Below are 13,593 nucleotides of genomic sequence, written 5' to 3' on the forward strand. Positions count from 1 at the left end.
ATAAAACTTTTCTTTTTTTTAAAGGAAAAAAAGAAATACATTTGGTACCACGTTCTACAGATAAAAAGACCGCCATGCCCAAGTAATTTTTGATGACAGACAAAGAATCACAATGAGATACCGCTCTTGTTTTGTATACACGATAAGATATTGGAAAGCACTGTGAACTAGAAAAATGTACTCAGTTGTAATGTATTGGGGGAAAAATGGTGCTATGACTTAGCAAAATGAAAAATTCTAAATGCCAGATGTGATTTTGCTCTCACATTTAATATGACATAAATATGGTAGAGGATATACAAAACAAAACTAGCTCAGCTGGTGAAGAATCCATTTGCAGTGCAGGAGACCCCGGTTTGATTCTTGGGTCAGGAAGATTCCCTGGAGAAGGGATAGGTTACCCACTTCAGTATTCTGGTCTGTATAGTCTCTAAGGTCACACAGAGTCCGACACAACTGAGCAACTTTCACTTTCACTTTTCAAAGTGTCAGAAAGGGAACTATTGTATTTTAAGGTAATGCATGCAAAACATTGGTTTGAGTGTCTGAGTATCTCACTAAATTTTAACTGTCAAGGACAATTGTCCAAAAATGAACAGATCAGGGTTACAAAGTCAAAATTACCATAATTTAGAGAGAAAAAACCCAAACTGTGTAATTCATAAAAGGCTCTGAGTAAACTTTTGATTGAGGTTTAGATGTCAACTTAGAGTCACTGTTGGCATTTTAAAGGTCCCTAATTACAAAATCCAAGATTAGAAAACCTGAAAGTATTTATAGAACAAATATTTTAAGAAAATCTACAAAATCATCAGTTCAGTCCAGTTCAGTTGCTCAGTCATGTCCGACTCTTTGCGACCCCATAAATCGCAGAACACCAGGCCTCCCAGTCCATCACCAACTCCTGGAGTTCACTCAGAATCGAGTCGGTGGTGCCATCCAGCCATCTCATCCTCTGTCGTCCCCTTCTCCTCCTGCCCCCAATCCCTCCCAGCATCAGGGTCTTTTCCAATGAGAAAATTCTTCGCATGAGGTGGCCAAAGTATTGGAATTTCAGCCTCAGCATCAGTCCTTCCAATGAACACCCAGGACTGGTCTCCTTTAGGATGGACTGGTTGGATCTCCTTGCAGTCCAAGGGACTCTCAAGAGTCTTGTCCAACACCATAGTTCAAAAGCATCAATTCTTCAGTGCTCAGCTTTCTTCACAGTCCAACTCTCACATCCATACATGACCACTGGAAAAACCATAGCCTTGACTAAACAGACCTTTGTTGGCAAAGTAATGTCTCTGCTTTTGAATATGCTATCTAGGTTGGTCATAACTTTCCTTCCAGGGAGTAAGTGTCTTTTAATTTCATGGCTGCAATCACCATCTGCAGTGATTTTGGAGCCCCAAAAAATAAAGTCTGACACAGTTTCCACTGTTTCCCCATCTATTTCCCATGAAGTGATGGGACCAGATGCCATGATCTTCGTTTTCTGAATGTTGAGTTTTAAGCCAACTTTTTCACTCTCCTCTTTCACTTTCATCAAGAGGCTTTTTAGTTCCTTTTCACTTTCTGCCATAAGGGTGATGTCATCTGCATATCTGAGGTTATTGATATTTCTCCTGGCAATCTTGATTCCAGCTTGTGCTTCTTCCAGCCCAGTGTTTCTCATGATGTACTCTGCATATAAGTTGAATAAGCAGGGTGACAATATACAGCCTTGAAGTACTCCTTTTCCTATTTGGAACCAGTCTGTTGTTCCATGTCCAGTTCTAACTGTTGCTTCCTGACCTGCATATAGGTTTCCCAAGAGGCAGGTCAGGTGGTCTGGTATTCCCATCTCTTTCAGAATTTTCCACAGTTTATTGTGATCCACACAGTCAAAGGCTTTGGCATAGTCAATAAAGCAGAAATAGATGTGTTTCTGGAACTCCCTTGCTTTTTCAATGATCCAGCGGATGTTGGCAATTTGATCTCTGGTTCCTCTGCCTTTTCTAAAACCAGCTTGAACATCTGGAAGTTCACGGTTCACATATTGCTGAAGCCTGGCTTGGAGAATTTTGAGGATTACTTTACTAGCGTGTGAGATGAGTGCAACTGTGCGGTAGTTTGAGCATTCTTTGGCATTGCCTTTTTTTGGGGATTGGAATGAAAACTGACCTTTTCCAGTCCTGTGGCCACTGGTGAGTTTTCCAACTTTGCTGGCATATTGAGTGCAGCACTTTCACAGCATCATCTTTCAGAATTTGAAATAGCTCAACTGTAATACCATCACCTCCACTAGCTTTGTTCGTAGTGATGCTTTCTAAGGCCCACTTGACTTCACATTCCAGGATGTCTGGCTCTAGGTGAGTGATCACACCATTGTGATTATCTTGGTCACGAAGATTTTTTTTGTACAGTTCTTCTGTGTATTCCTGCCACCTCTTCTTAATATCTTCTGCTTCTGTTAGGTCCATAGCATTTCTGTCCTTTATTGAGCCCATCTTTGCATGAAATGTTCCCTTGGTATCTCTAATTTTCTTGAAGAGATCTCTAGTCTTTCCTATTCTTGTTGTTTTCCTCTATTTCTTTGCATTAATCACTGAGGAAGGCTTTCTTATCTCTGCTTGCTATTCTTTGGAACTCTGTATTCAGATGCTTATATCTTTCCTTTTCTCCTTTGCTTTTCACTTCTCTTCTTTCCACAGCTATTTGTAAGGCCTCCTCAGACAGCTATTTTGCTTTTTTGCATTTCTTTTCCATGGGAATGGTCTTGATCCCTGTCTCCTGTACAAGGTCATGAACTTCTGTCCATAGTTCATCAGGCACTCTATCAGATCTAGTCCCTTAAATCTATTTCTTACTTCCACTGTATAATCATAAGGGATTTGATTTAGGTCATACCTGAATGGTCTAGTGGTTTTCCCTACTTTCTTCAATTTCAGTCTGAATTTGGCAATAAGAAGTTCATGATCTGAGCCACAGTTCAGCTCTTGGTCTTGTTTTTGCTGACTGTACCAAATCATTAAGAAGTTACCAAATAATTTCTAATGATGGCATATCCTGTTAGATCATGTTAGTGTTACTTGCTCAGTCATGCCCACCTCTTTGCAACTCTATGGACTGTACCCAGCCAGGATCCTTTGTCCATGGAATTCTCAGGCAAAAATATTGGAGTAGGTAGCCATTGCCTTCTCCAGGGGATCTTCCCAATCCAGGGATTGAACCCCAGTCTCCTGCACTACAGGCAGATTCTTACCGTCTGAGCCACCAGGGAAGCACACTGACCTATTTTTTAAAACATGCACACATCAGAGTAAATGAAGAGAGTCCTCTAGATCTTCAGGAAAGAGGCAAAACTGCTATTTATTTCACCCCAGAGTTCATGTCTCTCAGACTCATCAGTGACAGCAGCAGCGAGACCTGTGCAGGGCGCCTGGAAGTTTTTTACAACGGAGCTTGGGGCAGCGTGGGCAAGAGCGACATGTCTGCAACCACGGTGGGGGTGGTATGCAGGCAGCTCGGCTGTACTGACAAAGGGAGTATCAGACCAGCACCTTCAGACAAGGTGGAGAACAGGTACATGTGGGTGGACAATGTCCGGTGTCCTAAGGGACCTGAAACCTTATGGCAGTGCCCATCATCTCCGTGGAAGAGGAGACTGGCCAGCCCCTCAGAGGAGACCTGGATCACATGTGCTGGTGAGTATCTGTGCGCCTGTATGACAATCTCATTCTGTTGCTCCACTCTCATCTCCTGATCTAACTCAGTAAGAATGAGTAAGGTTTGGTTAACTCTTATTCTACCTGGATGACGTAACTGATTTTATTTAATTTGGCCTTTGGATATTCAGGATCAGTGACCATTTTCTCAAAGATGATCATACTCTGATGGCCTTCTCAAAAGTTTTATTCAGTTGTGCTTTCTCTGTGAACAAATTAGGATCAGAGAATATATAATTCAGTATTTGACTATTGAGTTGCTCCATTTTTCTTTCAAATAATATCTTGTTACACTCAATGTAAGGAAAGAAGCAGTCAGAAAGATCAATCCTGAATTATTTCCCTGTTCTACACCTTTTTAAACCAGAAGAAGATTTCTATTTATCTGGCAGTTTGAGAGGATTTATACTGAGTTGGCCAAAAAGTTCATTTGTGTATAATTATGGAACAAAAGTTTTGACCAACCTAATACATTTACAATGCTAACTTTATCTCATTGACATTTACTAAGTCACACTAACGTTCTAACGTCCAGGATGAAATATTTAATATACCTAGTTTGTTGGAAGGACATGGACTTCCATGAAAGATGAATGTTGTAAAATTCCAAATGCACATTCAATAAGCAAACAGATTTTTAAAAAATCTTTTAAAACAGATTTTTAAAAAGAGTTTCAAATTTTTCTTTTCTCCTGTGACCTCCTGGGAGCTTTTATCGTCTCAGAAATGATCAAGATGTCTCTGATTTTTCAGATAAAATAAGGCTTCAGGAAGGAACCACTAATTGTTCTGGACGCGTGGAGGTCTGGCACGGAGGTTCCTGGGGCACAGTGTGTGATGACTCCTGGGACCTTAACGATGCCCAGGTGGTGTGTCGCCAGCTGGGCTGTGGCTTAGCTCTGGAGGCAGGAAAAGAGGCAGCGTTCGGCCAGGGAACTGGGCCCATATGGCTCAATGAAGTGAAGTGCAAGGGCAATGAGTCCTCCTTGTGGGATTGTCCTGCCAGATCCTGGGGACACAGTGACTGCGGGCACAAGGAGGATGCCTCTGTGAAGTGCTCAGGTGAGCGCAAGGGGTCTGGAATCTCCGGCGGCCGCAATGAGGAGAGGGTGGGCGGGGAAGTGCATTGTGTAAGGACCGGAAGTACCAACACAGCGACCTGGTGGGGAGAGAATCCTTCGTGTTGTTATACATTGGTCTTCAGACGGTAAAGAATCCGCCTTCAATGTCGGACACCTGGATTCTATCCCCGGGTTGGGAAGGGCAACCCACTCCAGTATTCCTGCCTGGAGAATTCCTTGGACAGAGGAACCTGGCGGTCTACAGTCCGTGGGGTCGTAGAGAGTCAGACACGCCTGAGCGACTTTCACTGAGGAAAAGCATTTAGCTTACATGTGTCCGTGTGCAGAGGGAGGAAAAACTAGGGGTCTCTAATTTTGGGTGGGAAGAAGTAGTTTACTTGATTGAGAGGCTAAATCCCCAGACAGGAAACAGATGTAACTGTTCCGTATGTAACTGCCAGAATTGAGTCTCTCCTCTTTTCTCCTACAGAAATTGCAGAGAGCAAAGGATCAGTAAAGGCCGCAGGTATATCAAGGGGTTTCTGAGGATGGGACCGGTTGTCTGCATTATTTAGAATCCCTCTTATTAAGATGTTCTGGGTCAGAAGCTCTAAGAAGCTGAAATTCATTTCAGCAATCCTGTAGTTGACCTAGAAAAGGGATAGTAACTGGGGACCCAGGTCTTTTAACTAAGGTGTTATTACCTCTTGTGGTGTTTCCCTGTGCTCAGGTCACTCATCCACTGTTGCACTTGGAATCCTTGGGGTCATTCTGTTGGCCTTTCTCATCGCAACCCTCTTGTGGATTCAGAGGCGAAGACAGAGACAGCGGCTTGCAGGTCTGAGCCAAATTATCGTGTCTCTAACATTTCTATGGCATAAAAAATTTCTTGGAATAATACAACAACAACAAAAATTAGATTCAAGTATCAAATGGCCACAAAGAGGAAACCTAGAAGAGATTTAAGCAGTTTCCCCAAAAGAAGAAACAAAAATTCAGAGAAGAAAAGGGGTACTGCTTGTATTGATGATTATTATAATGTAGCTATGGGCTTCCCTGGTGGCTCAGTGGTAAAGAATCCACCTGCCAATGCAGGAGATGAGGGTTCAGGCCCTGGGTCAGGAAGATCCCCTGGAGAGGGAAACGCAATCCACTCCAATATTCTTGCCTGGAAAATTCAATGGACAGAGGAGCCTAGCAGGCTATAGTCCGTGGAGTTGCAAGAGTCAGGTACAACCTAGCAACTAAAAACAACAGCAAATAGTCTATCTACATCTTTAATTGAATGTTACAGAATCGATCATTTAGAATGAGTATGCTTTTGTGATGCATGATGAATCCTTTATTGTCCAAACATTTGTTTGCTCTTACTCTATGCTGCTAAGTCACTTTAGTCCTGTCCGACTCTGTTCGACCCCATAGACGGCAGCCCAACAGGCTTCCCCGTCCCTGGGATTCTCCAGACAAGATCACTGGAGTGGGTTGCCATTTCCTTCCCCAATGCATGAAAGTGAAAAGTGAAAAGTGAAGTCACTCAGTCGTGTCCGACCCTCAGCGACCCCATGGACTGAAGCCCTCCAGGCTCCTCCATCCATGGGATTTTCCAGGCAAGAGTACTGGAGTGGGGCGCCATTGCCTTCTCCGATACTTATTACTAAATTTACTGTTCTGTTAAGCAACACGCTAAGTTCTGAAGATGACTCAGACATGGATATTCCAATGTTCTTGTCTTTGTGTAATTTCCAGTCTAGCGAAAGAGAAATATATGTAAACAAATAAGTTGCAATGTATTATTATATAGTAACATGAATAAAGAACAAAGGGGGCCCAGAAAATACATTAATTAACTGAAAAAGGAGTATTGGAGGCTTCTAGAAGATTTTGAGACAAATTTTGAAGATATAGAGCAAAGAACTTAGTGAGTGCATTTCAGGGAGAGAAAAAAATATTTATGAGTGTAGAGAAGCTTAAAGATGGCACATTTGGTGTTTTTGTCGGGGTAAGTAAAACGTGAGTTCAAAGACAGAAGTTCCTGATGAGGCTGAAGAAAGGGGAAGAAACAAGTAGTGAAGTTCTGTATTTTCCAGTAAGAAGATTAATAGTCATTAAAGAGTATGGTATAGTGGACAGAGTAGTCAGGCAGGCTCTTAGAAAGTTCTGTTTGGACATCTGAGGGGCTGAAAGAGAACTACATTATTGACAAAGATAGGATTTTGAAATAGTTGAGATGAAAGATGAAAAAGACTTTATAGTGAGAATGAGCAGGAAAGGATAAGTTTTATAAAGATTTTAGATGAATCTCCAGTGAATTATGGAAGAATGCTGGCTGCCTTGGGAGAAGAAACTGGGTAGTAATAAGATGGCAGTGGGATACCTGGTTTAGTTTCATTGCTATTGCATTTGTGTTTGTGGCTTCACAAGGGTGAAGCTTGGTAGTAGAATAGAATGGAAACAGGACAAGGGCTTAGGTGATGATTGGGTGTGCTTGCACTGCTGAGAAAAAGCACACAGAGGGAGGGAAAGTTTTATTATGCCCCCCTGACTCCTAACCTATGACCTCTTTTGTCAGTTTCCTCAAGAGGAGAGAACTCTGTCCACGAAATTCAATACCGGGAGATGAATTCTTGCCTAAAAGCAGATGATCTGGACCTATATAATTCCTCAGGTCTGTGGGTTCTTAGAGGGTCCATAGCCCTGGGGTTCAGACTGGTAACTGCAGCTGAGGCTGAGAGGCATTCTACTTGACATAGTAGTGAAAAGAAACCTCAAACATAATAAGAAGCCTGTGATGCACAAAAGGAAGAAAAGCAGGAAAGAACTAAGCATTATTCTTAGAAATATTCATTATTGAATATTTAATAATGACTAGGTATTCATTATTCCTAGAAATTGCAATCATGAAGACCTCTGGCTAAGAGGTCCATGATGATTTCTGACAGAGGAACTACATTGTAGGATATTATGACTTGCACATCTTTATATTAAAACAGAAACTAATCTTCGAAAGATTAAACATTCCATATCTCTTTCATAATTTCTTCCATTTCCACTTTCTGCTACGATCCTTTTTCTAACTTACATTTTTCTGAAAGTTTAAGCTTTCTGTGTCTTTGTCCCATCAGAAGCCATTCCTATTCATGGGACTAGCCTTATTTCCCATTACATTAAGCTTCTTTCTTTATTCTCTGATTTCTGTTTAGCACCAGAGCACCAATTCTGCCTCTAGGAGGCATAACTCTGCTGGGTTGTAAAAAATATCCCAAGGACTTCCCTGGTGGTCCAGTGGTTAAAACTGTATTTCCACAGCAGGGGGCATGTGTTCGATCCCAGAACTAATATCTTGCATGCCCTGTGGCTAAAAACTACAATGCAATACAATACAGTACAATAATAATAAACATCTTAAAAAAACCCAGTATCCACTTTATGAAGACTCAATGCCTTCTCAATATTCCTTACCATCTGAGAGGGATCTGCCTCACTTCTTCAGTGCAAAGGAATTGGTATTTGCCAAAACTCAAAGAAATATATATAAGACATGGGAAAGACTTTCTGTGCCTCTTAATTGACACTGTTTGCCTTCCTAATGGTGAACAGTGTTTTAAAATGTTCAAAGAGCTTCTGAGGCACATGAGGGGAGGTCTGATTTATTTCCCAGTAATTATTTTCTTCCTTTCAGAAAATTCCAATGGGTAAGATGGTTTTAATGATGCTGGACTAATTTCTGTATCTAAATCTCTTCCTATTTTTGGATGAAAAAGGAGATCACGTTGACGTACAATGAAAAAGAGAAAGGGAATTGTAACCTGGTGAGGTAAGAAGAATTTATTCATTGTTGTTCAAAGCAGTTACATTCCTTTTGAGAATGCCTCTGGTATTAAGAAGAAAGAAAGAATGTGTATACATATGCATGCCATATATGTTTATGTTAGTATGTATATCCATATTCAGAATATGCAACAGTTTTATAAGAAATTAATTTTATTTATTCATGTATTTTTGCTGTGCCGAGTCTTCAGTGCTTTGCGCGGGCTGTCTCTAGTTGCCGGAAGTGGGGGCTACTCTTCACTGCAGTACACAGCTTCTCACTGCGGCTTCTCTTGTTGCAGAGCTCAGGCTTTAGGATGGGCTTCAGTAGTTGCAGCATGCGGGCTCAGTGTTTGTGGCATGTGGGCTTAGCTGCTCCATGGCATGTGGGATCTTCCCAGATTAGGGATGGAACCCATGTCCCCTGCATGGACAGGTGGATTCTTATCCACTATGCCACCATGGAAGTCCCTGCAACAAATTTTTATAAATGACCCTTGTCCATCCCTTAGTTACATATATCTTAAGCAATAACAGTGGTTTATTATGTTGCTAAGGAGAAGCTGGGGAAGTAAATATGAATAACTCTTCTAAAGATATTATGAGTCATTTCAGAAAAGAGACAAGACGTGTCTGCAGGTGTATAATGCATGCTAGGATAAAGATAGTAAAAGATACTACAGGCGTATGGAAAGCTTGCCTAAGAGTTTGGAGAGATTGTGAAGATGTGATGATCAAGTTTAATATCGTGACTGAAAGATGGGCCATTCTAGGGAAAGAACATGGCATGTACAAAGTGTGGCATGGGGTGGGGAGCAGGGAAAGGAGGGTGGGATGAATTGGGAAATTGGAATTAACCTATATACACTATTGTTACCATGTATTAAGTGGATAATGAGAACTGACTGTATAGCACAGGGAACTCTGCTCAGTGCTCTGTGGTGACCTAAATGGGAAGGAAATCCCCCCCCAAAAAAGGGGGGGTGATATGTGTATACGTAAAGCTGATTCACTGTACAATAGAAACAAACACAACATTGTAAAACAACTATACTCCAATAAAAATAAATTTTAAAATGTGGCATAAAAGAGAATCACACCTTTGGGGAGTGGTAAGCTTTCATTCAAAAACATATTGAAAGTATGTTTGGTGTCAAGTGGTGTCCTGAGCACTGAAGATGCAGAGATAAAATATGCTATTGACAAAGACATGGCTATTTGATGAAAGAACTCACAGTTTCTGTGTGGGTGTACAGAGAGGCCATGTCAGGGGAGGGATGTGATGAGTGTCTAGACAGGAAAGGCTTCATAGAGCCCAATAACAAATGGTCTTATCTGTTGTATTTCCTGTTCATATTTTATTTCAGGGACTGTTGGGGAGGTGGTAGGCTTTGGAAGATTAAGTTCAGGCAAGATATAATCAGATTTGCTTTTATAATTTGTTTTCATAAGAAAAATGGAACAAAAGAAAAAAGTGAATAAGGCAAGAAATTTGTTGTTATAGATAAAAAAGAAAAGATGGTGAAATGAATTAGTGGGTACATTTTCTATTTTGTTAAACAATTTTGGGAGGACTATTCCTCTGGAATGATATATAGCAGAAGTATGGGTTTTTGTAGAGATATTTTATATGGCATATGAGAAATACAGAGACAAAGAATAAAAGTTAGACTTCTTAAAAGTATGTAAATGTAAAATGTTAATATCATGCTTATAGACACATAAACATAGAGTTGTCACAAACTGTATACAGGATGAAGTGTTAATATATGTATACTATATATATAGTATCATACTTTATATATAAAAGGCTTCTCAGGTGGCTCAGTAGTAGAGAATCCACCTGCTAAGCAGGAGACTTGAGTTAATCCCTGGGTCGGGAAGATCCCCTGGAGAAAGAAATGGCAACCCACTCCAGTATTCTTGCCTGGGAAATCCCATGGACAGAGGAGCATGGCAGGCTACAGTCCATGTGGTTGTGAAGAGTCGGACACGACCTAGCAACTAAGCAGCAGCATATATAAAAAGCAATTGTTAAGACAAAGCATGTAATAAATCATTTGGCAAAGATATGAAAAAAGTGGTTCTCACAAAGTGAATTATAAATCGCTTATTAAATAATTTTAAAATGCTCACAATATGGGTAATTCAAAGTATGATTAACAATGAGCTATTCTTTATATAAATCAGACCAACAAAAACTTAAAGCAGCGCCAGCATTTCTTGTTGGTGGGAATACAGAGGAAAATGTAACTTCAAATGTTGCTGTTGGAAACAAGACGTGTAGTAGCCTTATGAGAGAGAAACTTAGAAACTTTTATTAATTTGAAAAAAAAAAATGCTTCTAAGATCTTTTGACCCAACAATCTACCCCTAAAAATTTCTTTCATACAGATAAAGCTATTAATATATAAGAACAAATATACAAGAATTCCTTTTAGCAGTCTTTTTAGTACCGCCCCAAAGCTAGAAACAAAGTGAATGCCAATCAGTGGGGTAGTAGTGGCTGGAAAAATTGTGGTGCAGCCAGCTAAAAAAGAAAAAATCATGCTCAAAATTTAATAACATCATTCCATTTTTGTGTTCATGTTACTGAACATTTGTAAAACTGTCATGTGTGTACAAGTAAAAAAACAATTAAAAATTCTAACAGATTGTAAACTGAGGACTATGAATGACTTTTGGTTAGTAATGTCAAACATATGAGTATTATTCTGATAAATGATATTTATCTCATAGATAAATAATAACAAATAATAAATAAATAATAGATAACAAGCTACTTTTTCCTTAAAGAGTAATCACTACTAAGTCACTGCTTCAGAATCACACTAGGGTGCATTTCAAAATAGCCTTTCTGTACTGTAGTTCTCTGGAGTAGAAATAATTTTTAAGCACACTGAAGTTTGAAGATCATTGCATTTAAGTTTTCTGTTTAGGAAAGTAGTATGGTTTTTAATATATGTGAGTAAGTGAGCAAATGAGTGTGTGTATGTGAGAGAGAGACAGAGGTAATATAATACATTATATTAAATTATAATGTAATTCTTCTACATGTGTGCATGTGCATATGAAGAGAAAAGTAACATTATTCTATTTGTGTCTTTAGTTCAGCCAGCTTGAAGAAGACCTGGACTACTGAGTGAGCAAGGATCAACACTGAAGATCACAATACAGTCCTTTGTCTCCTGGTATTCAAAAGACTGCTGCTGAATTAAAAAAAAATTAATTTGGTGAATGTGATGACTAAAAAGTTGTAGATAAGATTTTCAAGGGTATTAAGTAAAAAAGAATATTGCTGATTTGAATTTGTCTTAACTCCTTATTTTTGATTCTAAGAATTTCTGAATGAGCTTTCTCACTTTTAGAGTTTCATAAATATAATATGATGTTTTTTCATCTGACAGTGTTCTTATTTCCATATATCTTTTTCTAGTTTGGTTTAAAAAGTAATTTTCTTCTTACTGTGCTGTGCGCTAAATCATTTCAGTTGTGTCCGACTCTTTGTGACCCTATGACTGTAAGCCCACCAGGCTCTCTGTCTGTGGGATTCTCCAGGCAAGAATACTGGAGTGGGTTGCCATTTCCTTCTCCAGGGGATCTTCCGGGCCCAGGGATTGAACCCGTCTCCTGTGTCTCCTGCACTGCAGGCAGATTCTTTACCACTGAGCCACCTGGGAAACTTTTCAGGGAAAGGAAAGAGAATGATTATTGAAGGGTTTGTTAATAACATATGGCTCTGTTTACAACACATGACTCTCATGAGTTCTTTCATTGCTTTCTGTGACTGTAATTCTGGTCACAAAAATTGCACAGGAAATCCTGGTAGGGGTACAAAAATCTCATGTTTTAGGGCAGCATAACTAAGCTGAAATGAATGCATCAATTATGTCATATATATATATATATATATATATATATATATATATATATATACACACCTTATAATGAAAGTTTGTATTTTACTAAAAATCACTTACAGATGTAACATATTAACATAAGGAAAGGATAACATGTAAAGAAAGACTTAGAGTGAATTGATGCTTTTGAACTGTTGTTTTGGAAAAGACACTTGAGAGTCCCTTGGACTGCAAGGAGATCCAACCAGTCAATCCTAAAGGAAATCAGTCCTGAATATTCATTGGAAGGGCTGATGCTGAAACTGAAACTCCAATACTTTGGTCACCTGATGTGAAGAACTGACTTATTGGAAAAGACCCTGATGCTGGGAAAGATTGAAGGCAGGAAGAGAAGGGGACGACAGAGGATAAGATGGTTGGATGGCATCACTGACTCGATGGACGTGAGTTGACAGGGAAGCCTGGCATGCTGCAGTCCATGGGGTCACAAAGAGTTGGACATGACTGAGTGAACTGAACTGAACTGATAGTGATTGAAGGCTGTTTAGAGTCTATTAACTTGTTGAATATCCAAGCGTTAGATGCAATATGATTTTGAGTACTGCATGCACCCTTTTCTAGCACTTAGGGCTTCAAAGCAACTATCTTGTAGAATCATGACATTTGGCTCATTTTCAATTTCTTTTGTATCTCTTGTCAATTTCAAAGGCAGATCTTCCTCAGCTTTCAATGGCCTTGAGTGTGTGTGTGTGTGTGTGTGTGCACGTGTGCTCAGTTGATCAGTAGTGTCTGACTCTATGAACCCACGGACTGAAGCTCACCAGGCTCCCCTGTACATGGAATTTTCCAGGCAATAATACTTGAGTGGGTGCCATTTCCTTATCCAGGGGATCTTCCAGACTCAGGGATCGAGCCCTTGTCTCCTGCATCTCCTGCACTGGCAGGTGGATTCTGTACCACTGAGCCACCTGGGAAGCCCTTCAATGTATTAACCTCCTGATAAACCCATTGGTAAATTGAAATTGTCCTGAATAGAAATGCATTTAATACTCCTAAACCTCTGAACATGGTGGTTTAGCCTAGCTTTCTTTAAATGTTCTCAGAACACTTACATGAGCCTACAGTTAGGTCAAATCATCTAACACAAAGTCTATTTTATAGTGTTGAAATTGG

The 13,593-nt window shown here is 39.9% G+C and overlaps 1 protein-coding gene across 3 annotated transcripts in view; it reads left to right on the forward strand.

Moving 5' to 3' along the window:
• CD163 (CD163 molecule) overlaps positions 1–11,868 on the forward strand; it is a 36,464-nt gene extending 24,596 nt beyond the window's left edge. Inside the window, exons 11-17 of one of the 3 annotated variants that reach the window (XM_010805535.2) lie at positions 3,351–3,671; positions 4,446–4,754; positions 5,244–5,279; positions 5,484–5,591; positions 7,323–7,418; positions 8,515–8,567; positions 11,670–11,868. In XM_010805535.2, coding sequence (XP_010803837.1) covers positions 3,351–3,671; positions 4,446–4,754; positions 5,244–5,279; positions 5,484–5,591; positions 7,323–7,418; positions 8,515–8,537 — 893 coding nt within the window. In that variant the 3' untranslated portion in view covers positions 8,538–8,567; positions 11,670–11,868. 3 annotated transcript variants of the gene reach the window in all.
• The last annotated feature ends 1,725 nt before the right edge of the window (positions 11,869–13,593 follow it).

Source organism: Bos taurus, chromosome 5, assembly GCF_002263795.3.
Source record: "Bos taurus isolate L1 Dominette 01449 registration number 42190680 breed Hereford chromosome 5, ARS-UCD2.0, whole genome shotgun sequence".
Taxonomy (NCBI): Eukaryota; Metazoa; Chordata; class Mammalia; order Artiodactyla; family Bovidae; genus Bos; species Bos taurus.